General features: G+C 40.7%; 1 protein-coding gene across 1 annotated transcript in view; it reads right to left on the bottom strand.

The window, feature by feature from the left end:
• The window catches only part of LOC137648669 (trypsin-1-like), a 16,686-nt gene extending 2,127 nt beyond the window's left edge, over window positions 1-14,559 (bottom strand). Inside the window, exons 1-2 of the mRNA XM_068381677.1 lie at window positions 14,446-14,559; window positions 1,264-1,459 (exon numbers count right to left, since the gene is read on the bottom strand). Of these exons, the coding sequence (XP_068237778.1) occupies window positions 1,264-1,459; window positions 14,446-14,494 (245 nt within the window). The 5' untranslated portion in view covers window positions 14,495-14,559. The remainder of the gene's footprint in view (window positions 1-1,263; window positions 1,460-14,445) is intronic.
• Between the last annotated feature and the right edge of the window lie 1,870 nt (window positions 14,560-16,429).

Below are 16,429 nucleotides of genomic sequence, written 5' to 3'. Positions count from 1 at the left end.
GTATATATATATATATATATATATATATATATATATATATATATATATATGTGTGTGTGTGTGTGTGTGTGTGTGTGTCTGTTACGCTCAAGGGGGAGTAGTCATAGCCTGGTGAGAGGAGGTACCCCGAGAGGTATACTCCTGAAACGAGACACTCCCACAAATTGCCGAACTAGCGGGTTGTAGTTACGAAGGGGGTATGGTGGGGATGGAAAGAGTTTATCGTGATCTGTGTGTGTACGTATGTCTCTAAATATTTAGACATTTTGGAAGGCTCGGGGGCGCTAATGAATAATAGTGAGGTATTGTGTCCTTAATTATGAAGATGATAGAGAGAAGACATCTCGGGGAGTCTTATACAAAGAAACTTGAGCATCAAACAATAATCACACTTTATTCACTGGAATTTTATCACTTAGTATCTCATATTTTTCGTGTAAGCGTTTCTGTGCTATTTTAGTCTATCATCGCTTCAGTAGCTAATTGACCTAACCATCTTTTAAGATTCGTTGCCCTACTGGTATAAACTTCGTCTATTCCCCATATCAACTATGATTTTTTAATTTTTCCACCTATTTGCTCAATGATCTGCTTGTGAAAATAGATCAACCATTTATTCTGATAATGTGCCATTTTTACCATTGGGTTATTCGTTGGGGAAATACGCTCTCTCTCTCTCTCTCTCTCTCTCTCTCTCTCTCTCTCTCTCTCTCTCTCTCTCTCTCTCTCTCTCTCTCTCTTTACATTGGATACTATTACTAATTTATCTTGCACAGCGCACTGTATAAGTGTAGGTAGAGCCAAAGTGTGTCAGTCTTTTCCAGCAAACTATTTAGTATCTTTAATTTTGCTCAATTACATTTCAGCCTCTCTTTTGGGAATAAATCCTTTGGCAGGACCTTTGAAGAAGCGAAGACTTTTGGTTTTGAGGAGGCATTACTATAAGGTCTTTGTAGAATGCCATCAATTTCTGTGTCTTCTATTTCACATTTGTCTAATTTATTTGAGGTTCAAATTAGTGCAACTTCTTGGTTTCTCATCTGTTATACCTTGTCAAAACTGAATGACCTATCTAGCCCCGTTGCCAAGCCGTATGATTCAAATTACATAGACCGTATCTCACCAACTAAATACATGGATTTACGTGCACATCTACGGGCATAATATTAAATATTTTGCCAACCATGGCTGTTGTAAACAACAACAACAACAACAACAATAGTAATAACAATAACAATAACAATGACAATGACAATTGGATACCCTTGAGTGCAATGAGCAGCGGTGATGATGTATTTCTCATTGTAGATGGAACCTCCGCAAGAATGAGACGTTCCAAAGTGGCTCTCAACCTGCATGGAAATCTGGTGGGGGAATTCTCCTGGCTTTGCTTCAACGCCTCCGACGATGCCTACAGGAATTGGCTTTGCCCTGTACAGCTGTGGGATCTGGGGCAGCCCTGGAAGGGAAAGATTTCTATAAAATATAGTTCGTTATTAGATTTAGGAAACTATATATATATATATATATATATATATATATATATATATATATATATATATATATATATATATATATATATATGATGTTCAAGGGGCATATTCGCTTGGCTTCCAGTCCTCGACTTCCACCAAAGTTATTTATTCGTTTTTCATCCTATATATTATTTAATTTCATGGTTTTTGTTTATTTCTTATCAATTGTGTACAGATATATGCTGACAAATTCATCTTTCAGTGTCGACCTCTCCACCATAGTATAAACATTCTCTTCATACATATTCTGAATGTAGAAAATATCTTCGGCGCTTTAAACTTACCGTTCTAACTTTTCTATCTTTTTGCCATTTCAAAGACTTCCTTACTCTGATCAACACAAGGTTTTCTGCAAACACCATCTTCAAAGGACCATGTCCTTCCTTATGCTGGGTTCACACATTCACGATTTTGCTCTCTATTGCTCCCGAAGACAGGAAAATTGGTAGTTGGCAACTATAGCGATTATGGAAGACTTCGAAGGTGTAATGGCCGAATGTCGAAGGGCTTTTTAGCCACGTCAGCGAGGTTTGTACGAATGTTGGGAAGCGGGGCGAGCCTCGTGGCGCGGAGCTACGTGCCCCGAACCGGGCCGACAATTTAGCACCGCGCTAAATGGTCGGGGCAACTGCCATTTATCAAAATTTTTAACGAACTTCGGCATGCATTTTCTGATCATCGTAACATGTCTTTGATCATCTAAACGTGTCTTTGATCTCCAAACGAGTCTTCGATCATTGAAGAGCGTTTAGATCATCGTAATCTAGAATACAATTATCAAAATGTGCGCACGAACTTCGGTGAAAACAAATAGCATCGGTTGCGACCTTCTGATGATTGTTGAACGACTGCCGGAAATCGAATCGCTTCTTACGACGATCGTACAACATTCCGAACATTGTTAAAGGGGGCGTGGCCTAATTTCCCTAGCACACAACCGATCATCGTAAATACCTTTACAATCATCGAAACATAATCGTAATACTCATTCGACAGTCGAAATACAGTCATAGCGTGTCCCCCGAGGATTCCAGATTTTGGGCCTGTGAGTTTGATCTGGGCCCTCCAATCGCACATAATAGTGGAAAATCGGCCTTTTTTTGCTCAAGCCATGACGTCCTAATGGAAGGTTCCTTTAGTAGCTTCCCAAGGGTATATATGACTACAGTGATATTCCCAGAGAATCAAACCAAAGGTTTCACAGAATTCCAACTTCTGGCGCGAGTAACTTTAAGATTACTCTCAAGGGTATCGTATATCATCAGGGGACGTATTCTTGACACGCCACATGGCAATCTGCACCCCGAATAGCCTTTACGCCTCGAGGGGGAATACGTGGCAGAATAGAAGGGTAACCGCAACAAAGATTACCCTGGTTCCCCTACTACATTCGTATCACAACCGTGCCAACTCCCTCTGGCGGTCATTCCTTTATCTGTAGCGACTCGCTATGGGGGTGTTCCCTGTCGATCTGACATTTTCGATCGATTTCTGGGAATCTTTATGCTTTCTACGACTTCTTTCTCCATCCAGAAAGTTGAGTATTTATTCTTTACAATATGTAATTTAGTTCCAGCCTCACAATGAATTTAGTGTATTTATTGTGTGTGTGGATCTTCGCCGATTGCCGGTGTCGTTCTTTGAACGTGTGCTATTTAGTTAGCAGAATGACATTCCGGTTTAAATAGCTTAATTGTTATTATGAAAGCTATTTAGGCATTATATATTTTAAAGATATTTATAAGCATAATTTTCCCTTTTCCGTGACGATCGTATATGTCAGAGTTTTGGTGATTTATGTAACAGAGATCTCGTCTTGTCTAGGTAACATGACCTAGACAACCCATACTTTCGTCATTTCCCTGGTTACCCTTGTGTATTGGTTATCATTCTTGGAGATCGATATCTCCTGGAATTATACTAACCGTTACTAATCTCGTTAGAGATTTATGGGTAATCTCTCTTCCCTCTGAGAGTAGCCTTAGGCTACAACTCTCTGCATTGGCCTTGAATTTTGAATTCAGGCATGACTAGCCTAGAGTTTTCTGTCTCATCCCTTAACGGCAGACGGCAAGTTTTGGGATTCGATCAGAACCTCAGAGTATTTAGTCTTTGTCGGCAGTTGGTCGGCGGGATGATTGCATTCCCCTGCCGGCGGAACTGCCGGCATAGGAGGCTAGCCCTCCCTAGATTACACCTGAAGTGGTCGAATGTTGCCGCCACCTTCTCCCTGTGGTCTAGTAGACTAGTCCTATGCTTGCCGGCCCTAGGCTATAGAATCGTATACTCTTGTGGCCTAGGATGGCGCCGGCATTGGAACTCTGTTTCTCCCTTATTGAGAGGAATGGCATGAGCTGCCGTCCCCTTAACTGTATTAGCACCTCCTAAGCTGGAGAATAATGATTCTCCTGCCGCTTGTGGTCGTGCCAGTTTCTTCAAGGTGTGTAGGTTCGGCAACATTGCCGGTCCCTCCTATACCTCATATAGGACCCTTTCCCCTCCCCTCTCTGTTCTTTTACGATGGCCGAGCCATTGTCTTTCCTGTGCTGGAGTCCTGCAACCTTACCATTGCCGGTAGGTTGCCGGAGCCGCCCAGACCCCCCCTCCTCAGCCGTCAGCCGACTGCCGGCGGCTATGATGGCTGTCGGCGACTGCCGACTGCCGGCGGCCATGACGGCTGTCGGCGACTGCCGGCTTCCAGCGGCCTTGGCGACTGTGGATGGGAGGTCCCTTATGTCACCAAGGTTTTCCAGTTCTCCCTTGAACTGCTAGCCACAGTTTCCGTTGTCGGCGTATTGTTCTGACCGGCAGTAGACCGGCACAGATAGGTATTGACTCAGTAGGTAGCATGCCGACTGTACTTGTGCTGCCGGAGGCTGGCCTACAGTAGTAAGCCGGCAATAGTACTGTGGCTAAATGGAAGTGAACCTTCTTTTCGGAGAAAGGCAGTAAAATTAGACTTTTACATCTTTAATTACTGTATGCATATACAGTAATAAATAGCCTTCACTCCATTGCTTTCTCTCTCTCTTTCTCTTATCTAGCTTGCTAGATGCTCTGACAATAGCTAGCTAATCCGGCAACATGCCGGCTGAACTACAGGTCTATACAGGTAGTCAGTACATTTACAGTATAGTATATACGGCAGATGAATAACTAACGTATATATTATACCAGTAGTTATGTCCATTATATCTTGGGTATCCCTGCCCAGATATTTGCTGAACCCCATTCTATATTTATGGAATAATATTTCATCAATATTCTGATTTGAAATCAGTTTCCATTTACCCTGCAATATTGAATTTCGTAAAGGGCTGGTGGTGTGACACCTCTAACCCCTATAAGGGAGAGCCCTTATCCATGAGTTTCCCTGATCAGGAAACTCCCTGATTTAATATTGTGAGGGAGGTCCCAGCAAATAGATTGGTTGAGATGCATAAGTATATGTCTTATTTTCTGCCGGCTGAACTACGGTATAGGCCTATACAGGTAGTCAGTATATTTGCAGTATAGTAAATACGGCAGATGGATAACTAACGTATATATTATACTAGTAGTTATTTCCAATATATCTTGGGTATCCCTGTCCAGATATTTGCTGAACCCAATTCTATATTGATAGAATAATATTCCATCAATATTCTGATATGAAATCCGTTTCCATTTACTCTGCAATATCAAATTTCGTAAAGGGCCGGTGGTGTGATGCCTCTAACCCCTAAAGGGGAGAGCCCTTATCCCTGAGTTTCCCTGTTCAGGAAACTCCCTGTTTTAATATTGTAAGGGAGGTTACAGCAAATAGATAGGTTGGGATACATAAATATATGTCTTTTAATTTCTAATCAACATATTTTGGATGCGAACTTCTGCTGTTACCGCTCCTATTTCGAAAGAATGACATTCCTTCGATATTCTGATTGTGAATCAATCCTCCTTACCTCACAGCGTTAAGTATAGAGAGGGACAGTGCTTGTACACTTCCTTACACCTAGGTGTTCGAACCCCCTTTTTTCTTCAGGGAATTCCCCGGTTGGAGGAATTTCCTTATCTTAATACTGAGGAGAAGTAACAGCATTGGCTCACAAGGGATACACGGGTATGTGTCTCCCACTATCTCTTTTAGCTTTCTCTCTTAAGCTATTTTTATCAAAAGACAATTTTGCAAATTGATTATCCGTGCAATAATCAATTGAATACTCATTTCTGTTCTCCCTTCCTTACAGGAGGGACACCAGATGATGCATTGCAGTCTTCTGCAGTTATAAAGGTGAGTATTTTCACGTACATAATATATGCAGGTTCACCCCCCCCCAGCAATATTATTTCCAAATCCCCAACCTACAAGACGGCAGTCTAGAGCTGTCGGACTGTGGTTGGTTTGGTTTCAGAAGTTATCTCATAAAAGCGGTTCAGTTACGAACTCGCAAACATACGAAAACTCTACGGGAATTGGACTGAAAATTTCACTACGAAAACTGCGAATATAGTGTTCCTTTTAAAGGTTTTTAAGGTCTAACCCTCCCCCCCCCCAACCCTGCCTCTCAAGATGAGGTTGCAGACACTAACGGCACTGGTGAGTCTGAGCGGGACTCGGACCCCCGACTGACAAACACCGGGCAGAGACTCCACAATCAAGCCACATCTTGTAGTGAAATCAACGACAGCAGTCATTGTTTCACTGTCACATCTGACTCCGCCGCCAAGAGCCGGCAGTGTGTGCCCCTGGTCACCACCCAGTCAATAGCTGAGTTGGTATGCCTTCAATCGACAGCCCGCCGATTACCAGCGGTCTGCCGACAACCCGAGGAGTCGCCTCTGGTTCAGAGATCCGCTGACTATGCGTATAGTTTTCACCACTACCTAGTCACATTGAATACTGGCTAGGATGGTGTGACTTCTGTCAGCGACCCGCTGACAGCCGACAAGTCACTGATATGCCGAAAACCTGCTAGCCATATCGGTACTGAAGTACTGTGCCAGTTAATTTACCCCCAAGTACTAGCCTTGACGGTAACATGCCAGTTGTATAGGGGTATACAATACCCTGTACATCTGCAGTATAGGACCATATCGCAGACAGAAATCTTTGGTACATAACCATACAATAGAATAGTTTTACAGTACGTTGTGCTTCTAAGCACAATCCCTTGCTGAGACCTACCTGATTTGGGGGATCCACTTCCCCCCCCCCTTTTTTCCATACGCTGATTCTTCATCAGCCTCTTTGATTCTCATTATTAATTCCCCAGATGTAGGATGCTACTCTATCCTTATGGACTAGAATCTTCCATCGGCCCCTTCTTGAAATGGGATGCCAATTAGGAAGGCCGCAGCAGTTGGCTGGAAGGATTTACACGTATGTGTCTCTCCTCTTTTCCAGCGTACTTACCCTAAGCTTTATACATAGAAGGGAATCTTCTATTACAGTGAAACACTGAAAAGCTGATATAGGCAAATGATCAGGTATGGCCTGAAAGGAGAACGGAAGGGTTTCTTAGTTCTCCTTAGGATGTTAAACAGCATCCCACAGTTACAATGACCGTTGTTCCACAGACAGTCACATATATACACCTTCGGATCATACGAAGCAAACAGACGCTTCTGGTAGGAGGGAAGTTCCTCCTGGATCGCCGGACCTTCGATCCCTGGGGTCCAAGGTCTAACCAAAATGAGACTAGAATGGAAATGGACATACCTCTACCATCCTTTCCTCAACTCTTCTTATATTCAAATCCCCCCTAGAAGAGTATACCTTAGAGCTCTAGAGCATACTAGCGGTGAAGAAAGTAGAGTCCATCGATTTCCAAGGAAGGCTGTTTAGTGTTCACATGAAAGACTCAAGAAAACTCTGAGTCATTCTGGTCTTGGCGCCACTCAACAAGTTCCAATAAAACAGCAAGTTCAGAATGTTAATCCTTCTAAACATAAGGACCTTATTCAGTAAGGGGTGTTGACATTCTAGCCAGACCTGGAAAATGTCTATCAGCAACTTCCAGTCAGTCACCCCCTCCCCTCCTACCTAGGATCCAAATTACAGAAGATAACATATATCCTAGACAAGATTCTCGTCGGACTAGATTCAGTCCTAGGATCTTCACGGAATTAGCAGACACAGTCAAGCGAAACCAAGCCTAGAAAGAGTTCAGGCAACAATGGCCCTGGACGACAGGCTGGGGTTGGCAGCACCCGAAACGACTGTCTATGAGCATCCATGGAGATGATCCGGCCCCGGAACATCGAGGATGCAAATAACTTCAAGAAGTCTCGATTCTCTCCAGCTCAGGGGCTTCAATGTTTTTAAAAAATCATTGAAACCTGTAGTCACCCTAACGCTCCTTTCCCCTGGGGATGTAAAAGGAGATTGCAAGGTCTTTCAAGAGACTATTGCAATCAGTCAGGATTCCATGATGCTAACAGGGAGGAGTTTCAAACTCTCTCCAGTTCACGATGATGACAGACCCAGTGCTACGTGCACAACTGTAAGATGCGTTAAGAGGCTGGAGAAGATACGCATCAAACGCTCGAAGAGATCTAATAGGACCAATGATGGTCATTCCCTCTTCGCTTACCCTACAATGACCATAGGCCATGGACCCGTAGGCCATTTCAGCCCTGTAATGAGTGGATAAACTCTCTCCACACAGATCAGACCTCCTCAGGTTGATCTGGGGCATCGAAGCGATGATGAGGCATCGAAACTATCGAGGATAAGGGACGTCTCATTTCATTAGCGAATGCTAACCATCCCTTCCTTGAGGGAATGGCGCCTATCAGAAGCTCTTTTATATATGATCCACAAGGTGACAGCGGATGCTCTTCTCGGGTTCAACCCAATAGAGTTGGAATGGTACACGGACGCAGACCCATTCCCTCCCAGAGGGGGACAAGTCCCCGAGCTGCAGATCGTTCTCTTTATAACGAGCGTTATCAAGATACTATCTCGTTATTTAGCCCCATACGAGGATCCTCTAATGGAGGTAACAGAAATCATGTCTCTACAATAGAAGTGATGGACTTAGAATTCCTGTTCAGCCCATCAAATTTCCTCTGGAAGGCCGTCTACATGCTGAGACCCTTCCAGGGAAAAGGGGTTCTGTTGGCTCCCAGGAAGCCCAAGAACACCCCGTTCCCTGTAATGAAGGAACTGAGGCTGAGGCTAGTCCTAGTTATGCACCTAGGATTATCCAGGAGGTTCAGAAGTTTTCTGCCTTCGATTTATCACAGTACACCTGATCCCTTCATTTTATGAATTCCTTGCCCTTAACGGTTAGGAAAAAGACTGGGATCTTAAAGGCAAATAGAATTCCTAGAAGAATACATGTCTAGTCAACGAGAAGACAATACAAGTCTTCTTGGGAAAACTAAATTGTTTTGTAAAGCAAAAGGGCCCGAAAGCAATCTCATGATCTTCTGCCTGTCCTTCTCTGTCCACCCCTATATTCAAGGTCTGGCGGCCAACAGCACGATGGCCTTTGAGAAGGAGGCAGTGTATCCTTGGATACTATGAGAACGCTAGTTCTTCGGCCTTGTCCCCATATAAACCCTTGAGTAAGCACCAAGGGTATGGCCGACTTTGCGAGAGAGGTCACTTGATGGGATCTTTGGATCCATGGACCATTATCTCTGTGCAAGTCAGCCCCGACTAGACCTCTTCTATATACCCTTTAAATGGATCTAACGATCGAAATCTTTAATAAATTTCCGAAAACATGTGCAGGCTTAGGCCTGCAACGCCACTAAAGCCCATCTCATGGTCCTTGGACAAGGTCCTACATTATGCCTCACCTGTGAACAATGAGGATTGTTCCCTCAAGCATCTAACCTAAAAGGTTATTTTTTCGGTTCGCTATAGCCTCTGGGACTAGAGTTAGTGAAATAGTGGCCCTATCTGGAGATGAGGGCCACATTAAGTGGGAGAACTGCATCTCTTTTCTGATCTAACCTTTCTCATTAAAGACGTCCTACCCACTAAGAGGTGGGGCTCCTGCAGAATGTGCCCTCTGAAGGAAGATGTCTCTCTAGGTCTGCTAGAGCGTCTAAGGCCTATCTTCATAGAACTTCAGACTTTAGGAGGAACAGCTCTTTACAGGAGAAAACTTTGGATCAAACTATCCCTACAACTGAGGGCGAAGCTCACCTACCTTTTTCGCGGAGCGGATCCTGACAGTACTCCTGCAGATAAAATATCCTAGGTAAGTTGCTTCACCACTGAACCTTTCAGTGTGTGGACTTCAGCCTCTTTGCTCACTTACTGATCGGAGGTTGTCCAATATGTCTTACAGACACTATACTAAGCAAATTTATGGATGGAAGCATTATGTGGTGGCGGCAGGTGCTATTTTCAACCCTGTCGTCTAGCTCTGCGATGAACAGTAAATTGATTGGGACTATCAATTAAAAGGAGAAGGGGTCAGCAGTTTTCGTGTGACCTCCCTTTGAATAAGTGTTACCAAGGTAACACTAAATCTGTTCAGAATCTCAGGTGTGAAATTATATGGATACCACTAGTGCCGTGTGTACATAGTACACAGTGTTGTTAGGCTATTTCATGTACAGAATTATAAAGAAAAGTCTTGTTAAAAGAGCTTTTCTTCAGTTTGAGAGTGGCACTCATCATTTTCTCCTTTCAAAAAGGGGAACATTAATTTCTGTGTGTCTCTTGTATAATTTCCTTATCATGCTACATTCATTTAGCATGTAGTCATTTATTAGGATTAAATGACTATTAAAATGCAGTTGCGTCCTAATTCGCCCAAAATTGCATGTTTAAAATACCAGGGTTCCTTAACTTACTCATGTAAGTATTTCTTATATCATTGTATGCTTACAATCAACGGATGAGGACACTGATATTGGTTCCGCATTATATACAATCCTTGAGACCGTTTGTATTCTCAGTGTATACTTATGTTTGTTCATACAATATATGCTACCTTGAGGCCCTTTTCTAACGTCTAAAAATTACTCTTCCCTGCAGGGGGCAGGAAGCACTAACATTATTATGCTTAGTGATGATGAAGGATAACGGTAACGTCATTTGTCTCAATTGGCCCTTTGGCCGTAGAAATGTTGTCCCAAGGTTAAGGCACTGACAAAAAATCCACACATACATTAATTCTCTGGTATGCTTCCATTAGGACGTCATGGCTTGAGCCCAAAAAACGGATTTTGAGCGAAGCGAAAAATCTATTTTTGGGTGAGATGGCCATGACGTCCTAATGGACCCACCCTTCTTTTCTATGAAAAGATCTTCACGGTTTCCCCCCCCCCCTGATCTATTGTATCTGTAGCACCTTGCTCAACGCTACCAGGAATAACCGCCAGAGGGAGTTGGCGCGGTTGTGATACGATTGTAGTAGGGGAACCAGGGTAATCTTTGTTGCGGTTACCCTTCTATTCTGCCAGTTATTCCCCCTCGAGGCGTAAAGGCTATTCGGGGTGCAGATTGCCATGTGGCGTGTCAAGAATACGTCCCCTGATGATATACGATACCCTTGAGAGTAATCTTAAAGGTACTCGCGCCAGAAGTTGGAATTCTGTGAAACCTTTGGTTTGATTCTCTGGGAATATCACTGTAGTCATATATACCCTTGGGAAGCTACTAAAGGAACCTTCCATTAGGACGTCATGGCCATCTCACCCAAAAATAGATTTTTCGCTTCGCTCAAAATCAGCTTTTTTTTTTTTTTTTACCATGGAACCAAAAATCATCATCGGGAGCCATAATCGGGAATGTGTGAAGCGAGCATTACACTCGTAGTTTCCTCTCTTATAAGGATAGATTACAGTACTAGCCCAAGATGGAATAACATAAGGTGAGAGCGTTGTTCGCTCGGTCCCCGCACTGTGACGTCACTGGAGCAAGTCTATTGGGCAGTGCATTTAATGGTTATGTTTTGGCAGTAATTTGTTGCTGTGCTGGTGTTCACAATTTCCATACACGGTAATTTTTTTCTCTCTCTATCACTTATTAAATCAGCTATATCTAGATATCTAAGACCTTGTCATACAGAATATAATCTTGTTTGAATACAAATAACGAAAGCAACGAGGGTGAATGAATGTTAAAAAAAAAAAAAATTCCGGACTTATATTGAAATCGCATAATATTATTTTTACAAAATATTACCGAGGACTTTTTCCCCTTTTGTTTCAATTTTTTATTTTTTTTATTTTGGGAGTTTTGACTTCCTTTCACCCTAAAATGTATACTGCACCCAAAGAACTTCACACGCTTAGGCCTATGAAAGCTGTTGGGTAATTAAGCTAATGAAAGCCACCTAATTATGCGTACACCACGTGCCTGATTAATAGATCTACACTTTTATTACCAAATTCAACGCTCTGACCCTACAATATCCCTTAGTGGGGTTTTTAGGAAATGAAGGAAATAGGCCTAATTATTGTCTGCACAGGAAGACTATTATTATTATTATTATTACTATTATTATTATTATTATTACTAGCCAAGCTACAACCCTAGTTGGAAAAACAAGATGCTATAAGCCCAAGGGCTCCAACAGGGAAAGATAGTCCAGTGAGGAAAGGAAATAAGGAAATAAATAAATGATGACAAAAAAATTTACAATAAATCATTCTAAAAACAGTAACAACGCAAAACCGACATGTCATATATAAACTATAAAATAGGCTTATGTCAGCCTGTTCAACATAATAACATTTGCTGCAACTTTGAACTTTTGAAGTTCTACCGATTCAACTACCCGATTAGGAAGATCATTCCACAACTTGGTCATAGCTGGAATAAAACTTCTAGAATACTGTACTATGTAGTATTGAGCCTCATGATGGAGAAAGCCTGAATTATTAGAATTAACTGCATGCCTAGGAGGCTATTACGAACAGGATGGAACTGTCCAGGAAGATATGAATGTAAAGAATGGTCAGAATTATGAAAAACCTTATGCAACATGCATAATGAACTAATTGAACGACATTGCCAAAGATTAATATCTAGATCAGGAATAAGAAATTTAATAGACCGTAAGTTTCTGTCCAACAAACTACTCAGAAATAGGTCACTACGTATAGGCCTAATAATCTGTTTGAAAAACTTTACATTCATAAAAAGAAAGTGTGAAATAAAAAAAAAATGGATAGCCTTAAGCCGATAATTTCCTCACATATTGCATAGGTAGTAGGTTGGGCAGGGCACCAGCCACCTGTTGAGATATTACCGCCTGAGAGTTATTGGATCCTTTGACTGGTCAGACAGTACTACATAAGATCTTTTTCTCTGGTTACGGTTCATTTTCTCTTTGCCAACACATTCACGGAATAGTCTGGCCTATTCTTTACAGATTCTTCTCTGTCCTCATACACCTGACAACACAAATTACCAAACAACTATTCTTCACTCAAGAGGTTAACTACTGCAATGTAATTATGCAATGGCTACTTTCCTCTTGGTAAGGGTAGAAGAGACTCTTTAGCTTTGGTAAGCAGCTCTTCTAGGAGAAGGATACTCCAAAATTAAACCATTGTTCTCTAATCTTGGGTAGTACTATAGCCTTTGCACCATGGTCTTCCACTGTCTTGGGTTAGAGTTCTCGTGCTTGAGGGTACACTCGGGCACACTATTCTATCTTAATTCTCTTCCTCTTATTTCGTTGAAGTCTTTTATAGTTTATATATGAAATGTTTATTTTACCGGTAATTGTTGTTGCTGTTCTTAGATATTTTATTCTGATTGTTAATTAAATCTCTTATTCCTTTTTTTCCTTGTAGCTTAGCAAATAATAATTTTTTCCTTGTAGCTTAGCAAATAATAATGATAATAATAATGATAGGCTAGGCCTCTTCTAATTTTGTGTTTGATTTTAAGAATTTAGTCGAGGGTACTTATCAATCGAAGATATGTCAGTAAAGACTGCACTAATGAGATTGTAAACGAAAAGTTAAACCATACCTGACCTTTCGTTCTTAACAGGTAAATTTAAAGTGGGAACTGCAGTTTTCTTTAATCTATGAAAAACTTCTCTGGTAAAGTTGTGGTAGCAGCTGTTCATGTAAAAGGTTCATTTCGTAATCTTCTGTCCGGAAATGGAGAGAACAAATCCTGGCATCATTAGCATTAATGCTTTCACTTCTTTTACATGCATTAATCCATAATTTGAACACCTGGAGGTCTTTAGGGAACCTGTGAAAATAAATCCATTTCTGCCTGGAACTATTAGTCCACCATATTATGGAACACACACCCATAATCGTGTGGTGCAACACAGCAACAGACAGAATGCCACTGTTAACATGGCATCGCCCAGTCGATGTACTTCAGTGACGTCACTGGAGAGGGAAATTTTTTTATAGCAATTGTGATGCCTGTTTACACGTATTGGTTAATTAATGTGGGAAAGAAACACATTTGCTATTTTCAATACTAAATTTATAGTTGTCCCATTTAGCAATCTTACTTACTTGCATCTGTTTCTACTATGCAAAATCCGTTCATTTTTCCTAGTTAAATTTGAGCAGTTAACTGTGAAACATGGAGTAAATCCTTTTCATACGCATCAGGCCTACCTCTCACTTAACCACTTAGGGTATTTATCTAATCTTTTCAGTTGCCTAAACCGACGATTTTTTTTTTTTACTTTTTATTAATTACGAGATTTTTGTGTATTTTCGTGACTTCTTAAGACGACGCCATTGACAACCTCTATTTTTACACATCGAGAACAACTCAGTATGCTCTAATTTGCATAAATAATTGTCCAGTTTATTTAATTTCCTTTCACGAGGGTTTCATTATATATTCTGGTGGAGAAAGAGAACTAAGCAGACTTAAAACTCCTAAATACAGTTTTTATCTTTGATTTTAGTGTTTTAGTACGAATGAACCATATCGTGTCCTACTATTGTGAAGTATTTTTAGATAACTAAATACCTGTTGAAAGAGCCACGCACAGAGCCAAGAATGCCAACCGACAATGCATCGTGGTTGTCGAGGTTGAAACTTAAACCGGAATTGAATCGAAGCCCTTGTTGTTGGGGTATTAAAGCCAACACTTGTTGTTGGCACGGGCCCCCATCATCCTCGCTTATAAAGGTCGAGACATGAGAACTGGCGCATGCGCGTCTTGCACCAGCGGGGCAAAAACTTATGCTGGCAAATGATACGTTCTCAATCTCAAGACGTTGGAGGGAAAACCATCAAACATTGTACTTGAACTTTTTTTTTTTTCTTTTTACAATTTATCACCTGTGTATTATCCTTGGTGATATCTGTTAGATAACAATCTGTGCTCTTACCCGTAAAAAAATGTTTATCGTAAACAGGACCAATATTAAACGACGTTGTCATAAGATTGTTATCGTTATCGGAATCTTTTTATGCTTTAAATTTTTTGTATGCTCTATCGATGCTTCTTTTTCACTTTTCAAAAGTTTCTGACGTTTTACCAAGAGATGTTTAATATTTGTGGGTCGGCGAGGGGGATGAGTTTCTAGAAGTTTATCATATATATTTTTTATATTTTTTTTTGTGAGTTTGTGAGTTTGTGTCATGGGGGGGGGGGGTGTGAAAGGTTGCTGCGTAGTTTCCAAAATGAGTTTTTTTTTTCTGTGGGATGAAATTGCCTAATATTTTACAAAGAGACATTTAACATTACAGTATATGTAACGTTTATGAAATCAAAGTTTATTGTTTTACCATTGTGCTTTTGGGATAAAAGTTTCTAATATTATACAAAGGAACGTTTCCAACATTGTCTTTTTCTTTAATTTATGTCATTAAAGTTTCTTATATTTTATCAATGGGTAATAATGCATATTACCTATTCTGAAGTACAGTTCCTCACTTATTACTTCTTTGAAGGAGGTTATGTTTTTCTATTCCGTTTACCTTTCCATCCGACTAATGGCCACATGTATTTTTTTTAACTTTCAAATTTACAAGTTCAATTTTGTTTGTAATTCTCAAATGATTATATCTATTACTTTCAATTTTAGTTACTTGATTTGCAAGTAACACTTTGATTGCAACTTTTTATATATTTCCCAGCTTAAATCTCATGAATCTAATTCTTATTTAAAGTCAAATACACAGATAAAGAATATTAGGGTAAATATACAAATCGCATTTTCGTATCCGTGAAAATAAACACTGGTAAATAATCGCAGGATAATCAACCAAACAAATTATAACATAAAACGTAAATGTACAAGACATTTGGGGTTAATTACTGTATACTAGTGGCTTTCACGTTTTAGAGCCAAGATCTGAATAAATGTCTTTGAAGGAAAATATGGCAAATAGCTCTTTTTAAAGACCATTGGTTATAGTTACGTGTACAGGAAGCTTGTGAGTTTTCCTTACAACCTTTACAAATCTTGGAGTGCTTAGAGACCACTAGGAACTCCGGGAATGTTTAGATACTATTTTCCAAAACCATGATATTCTTAGAGGCTACCTATCAGGAACTTTGGAGTGCTCGGTTCCTTCATTCAGTACTTTGATACGTTTAGTGGCTCTTTATTATTACATTTAGAGCATTTCATCTTGTCATCCTCAATATTTGAGTGTTTAGAGGCCTCTGAATGAGCGCTTAGACTTCATCTGAAACTATTAAACTGTTCAAAAACATTTTATTAGGAAGCTTAAAGGGCCTTTGTTTGCGGCCTTTGAGTGTTTAGACTTAAAGCTCCCATCCTTCGAAACCTTGGTGTTTTGAAGCTCTCTATAGGGAAGTTTAAAGTTCCTTGAAAATTTTTATTGAGCAGATAAGGTTTCTCCTGTTGTCTGTACCAGTAGGCCTTCTAATGTATTAATGCTGGATGCAAGAGCCAATACCCTGTTGGCATAAGGCCAACATGATCCAAGGCACTAGTAAAAAACAAAACATGTCTTGAAACCTTACAGAAATGTTACT

The sequence above is a fragment of the Palaemon carinicauda genome, chromosome 10 (assembly GCF_036898095.1).
Source record: "Palaemon carinicauda isolate YSFRI2023 chromosome 10, ASM3689809v2, whole genome shotgun sequence".
Classification (NCBI taxonomy): Eukaryota; Metazoa; Arthropoda; class Malacostraca; order Decapoda; family Palaemonidae; genus Palaemon; species Palaemon carinicauda.
Note: the sequence above shows the minus strand (reverse complement) of the source record. Positions and strands in the feature narration are given on the sequence as shown.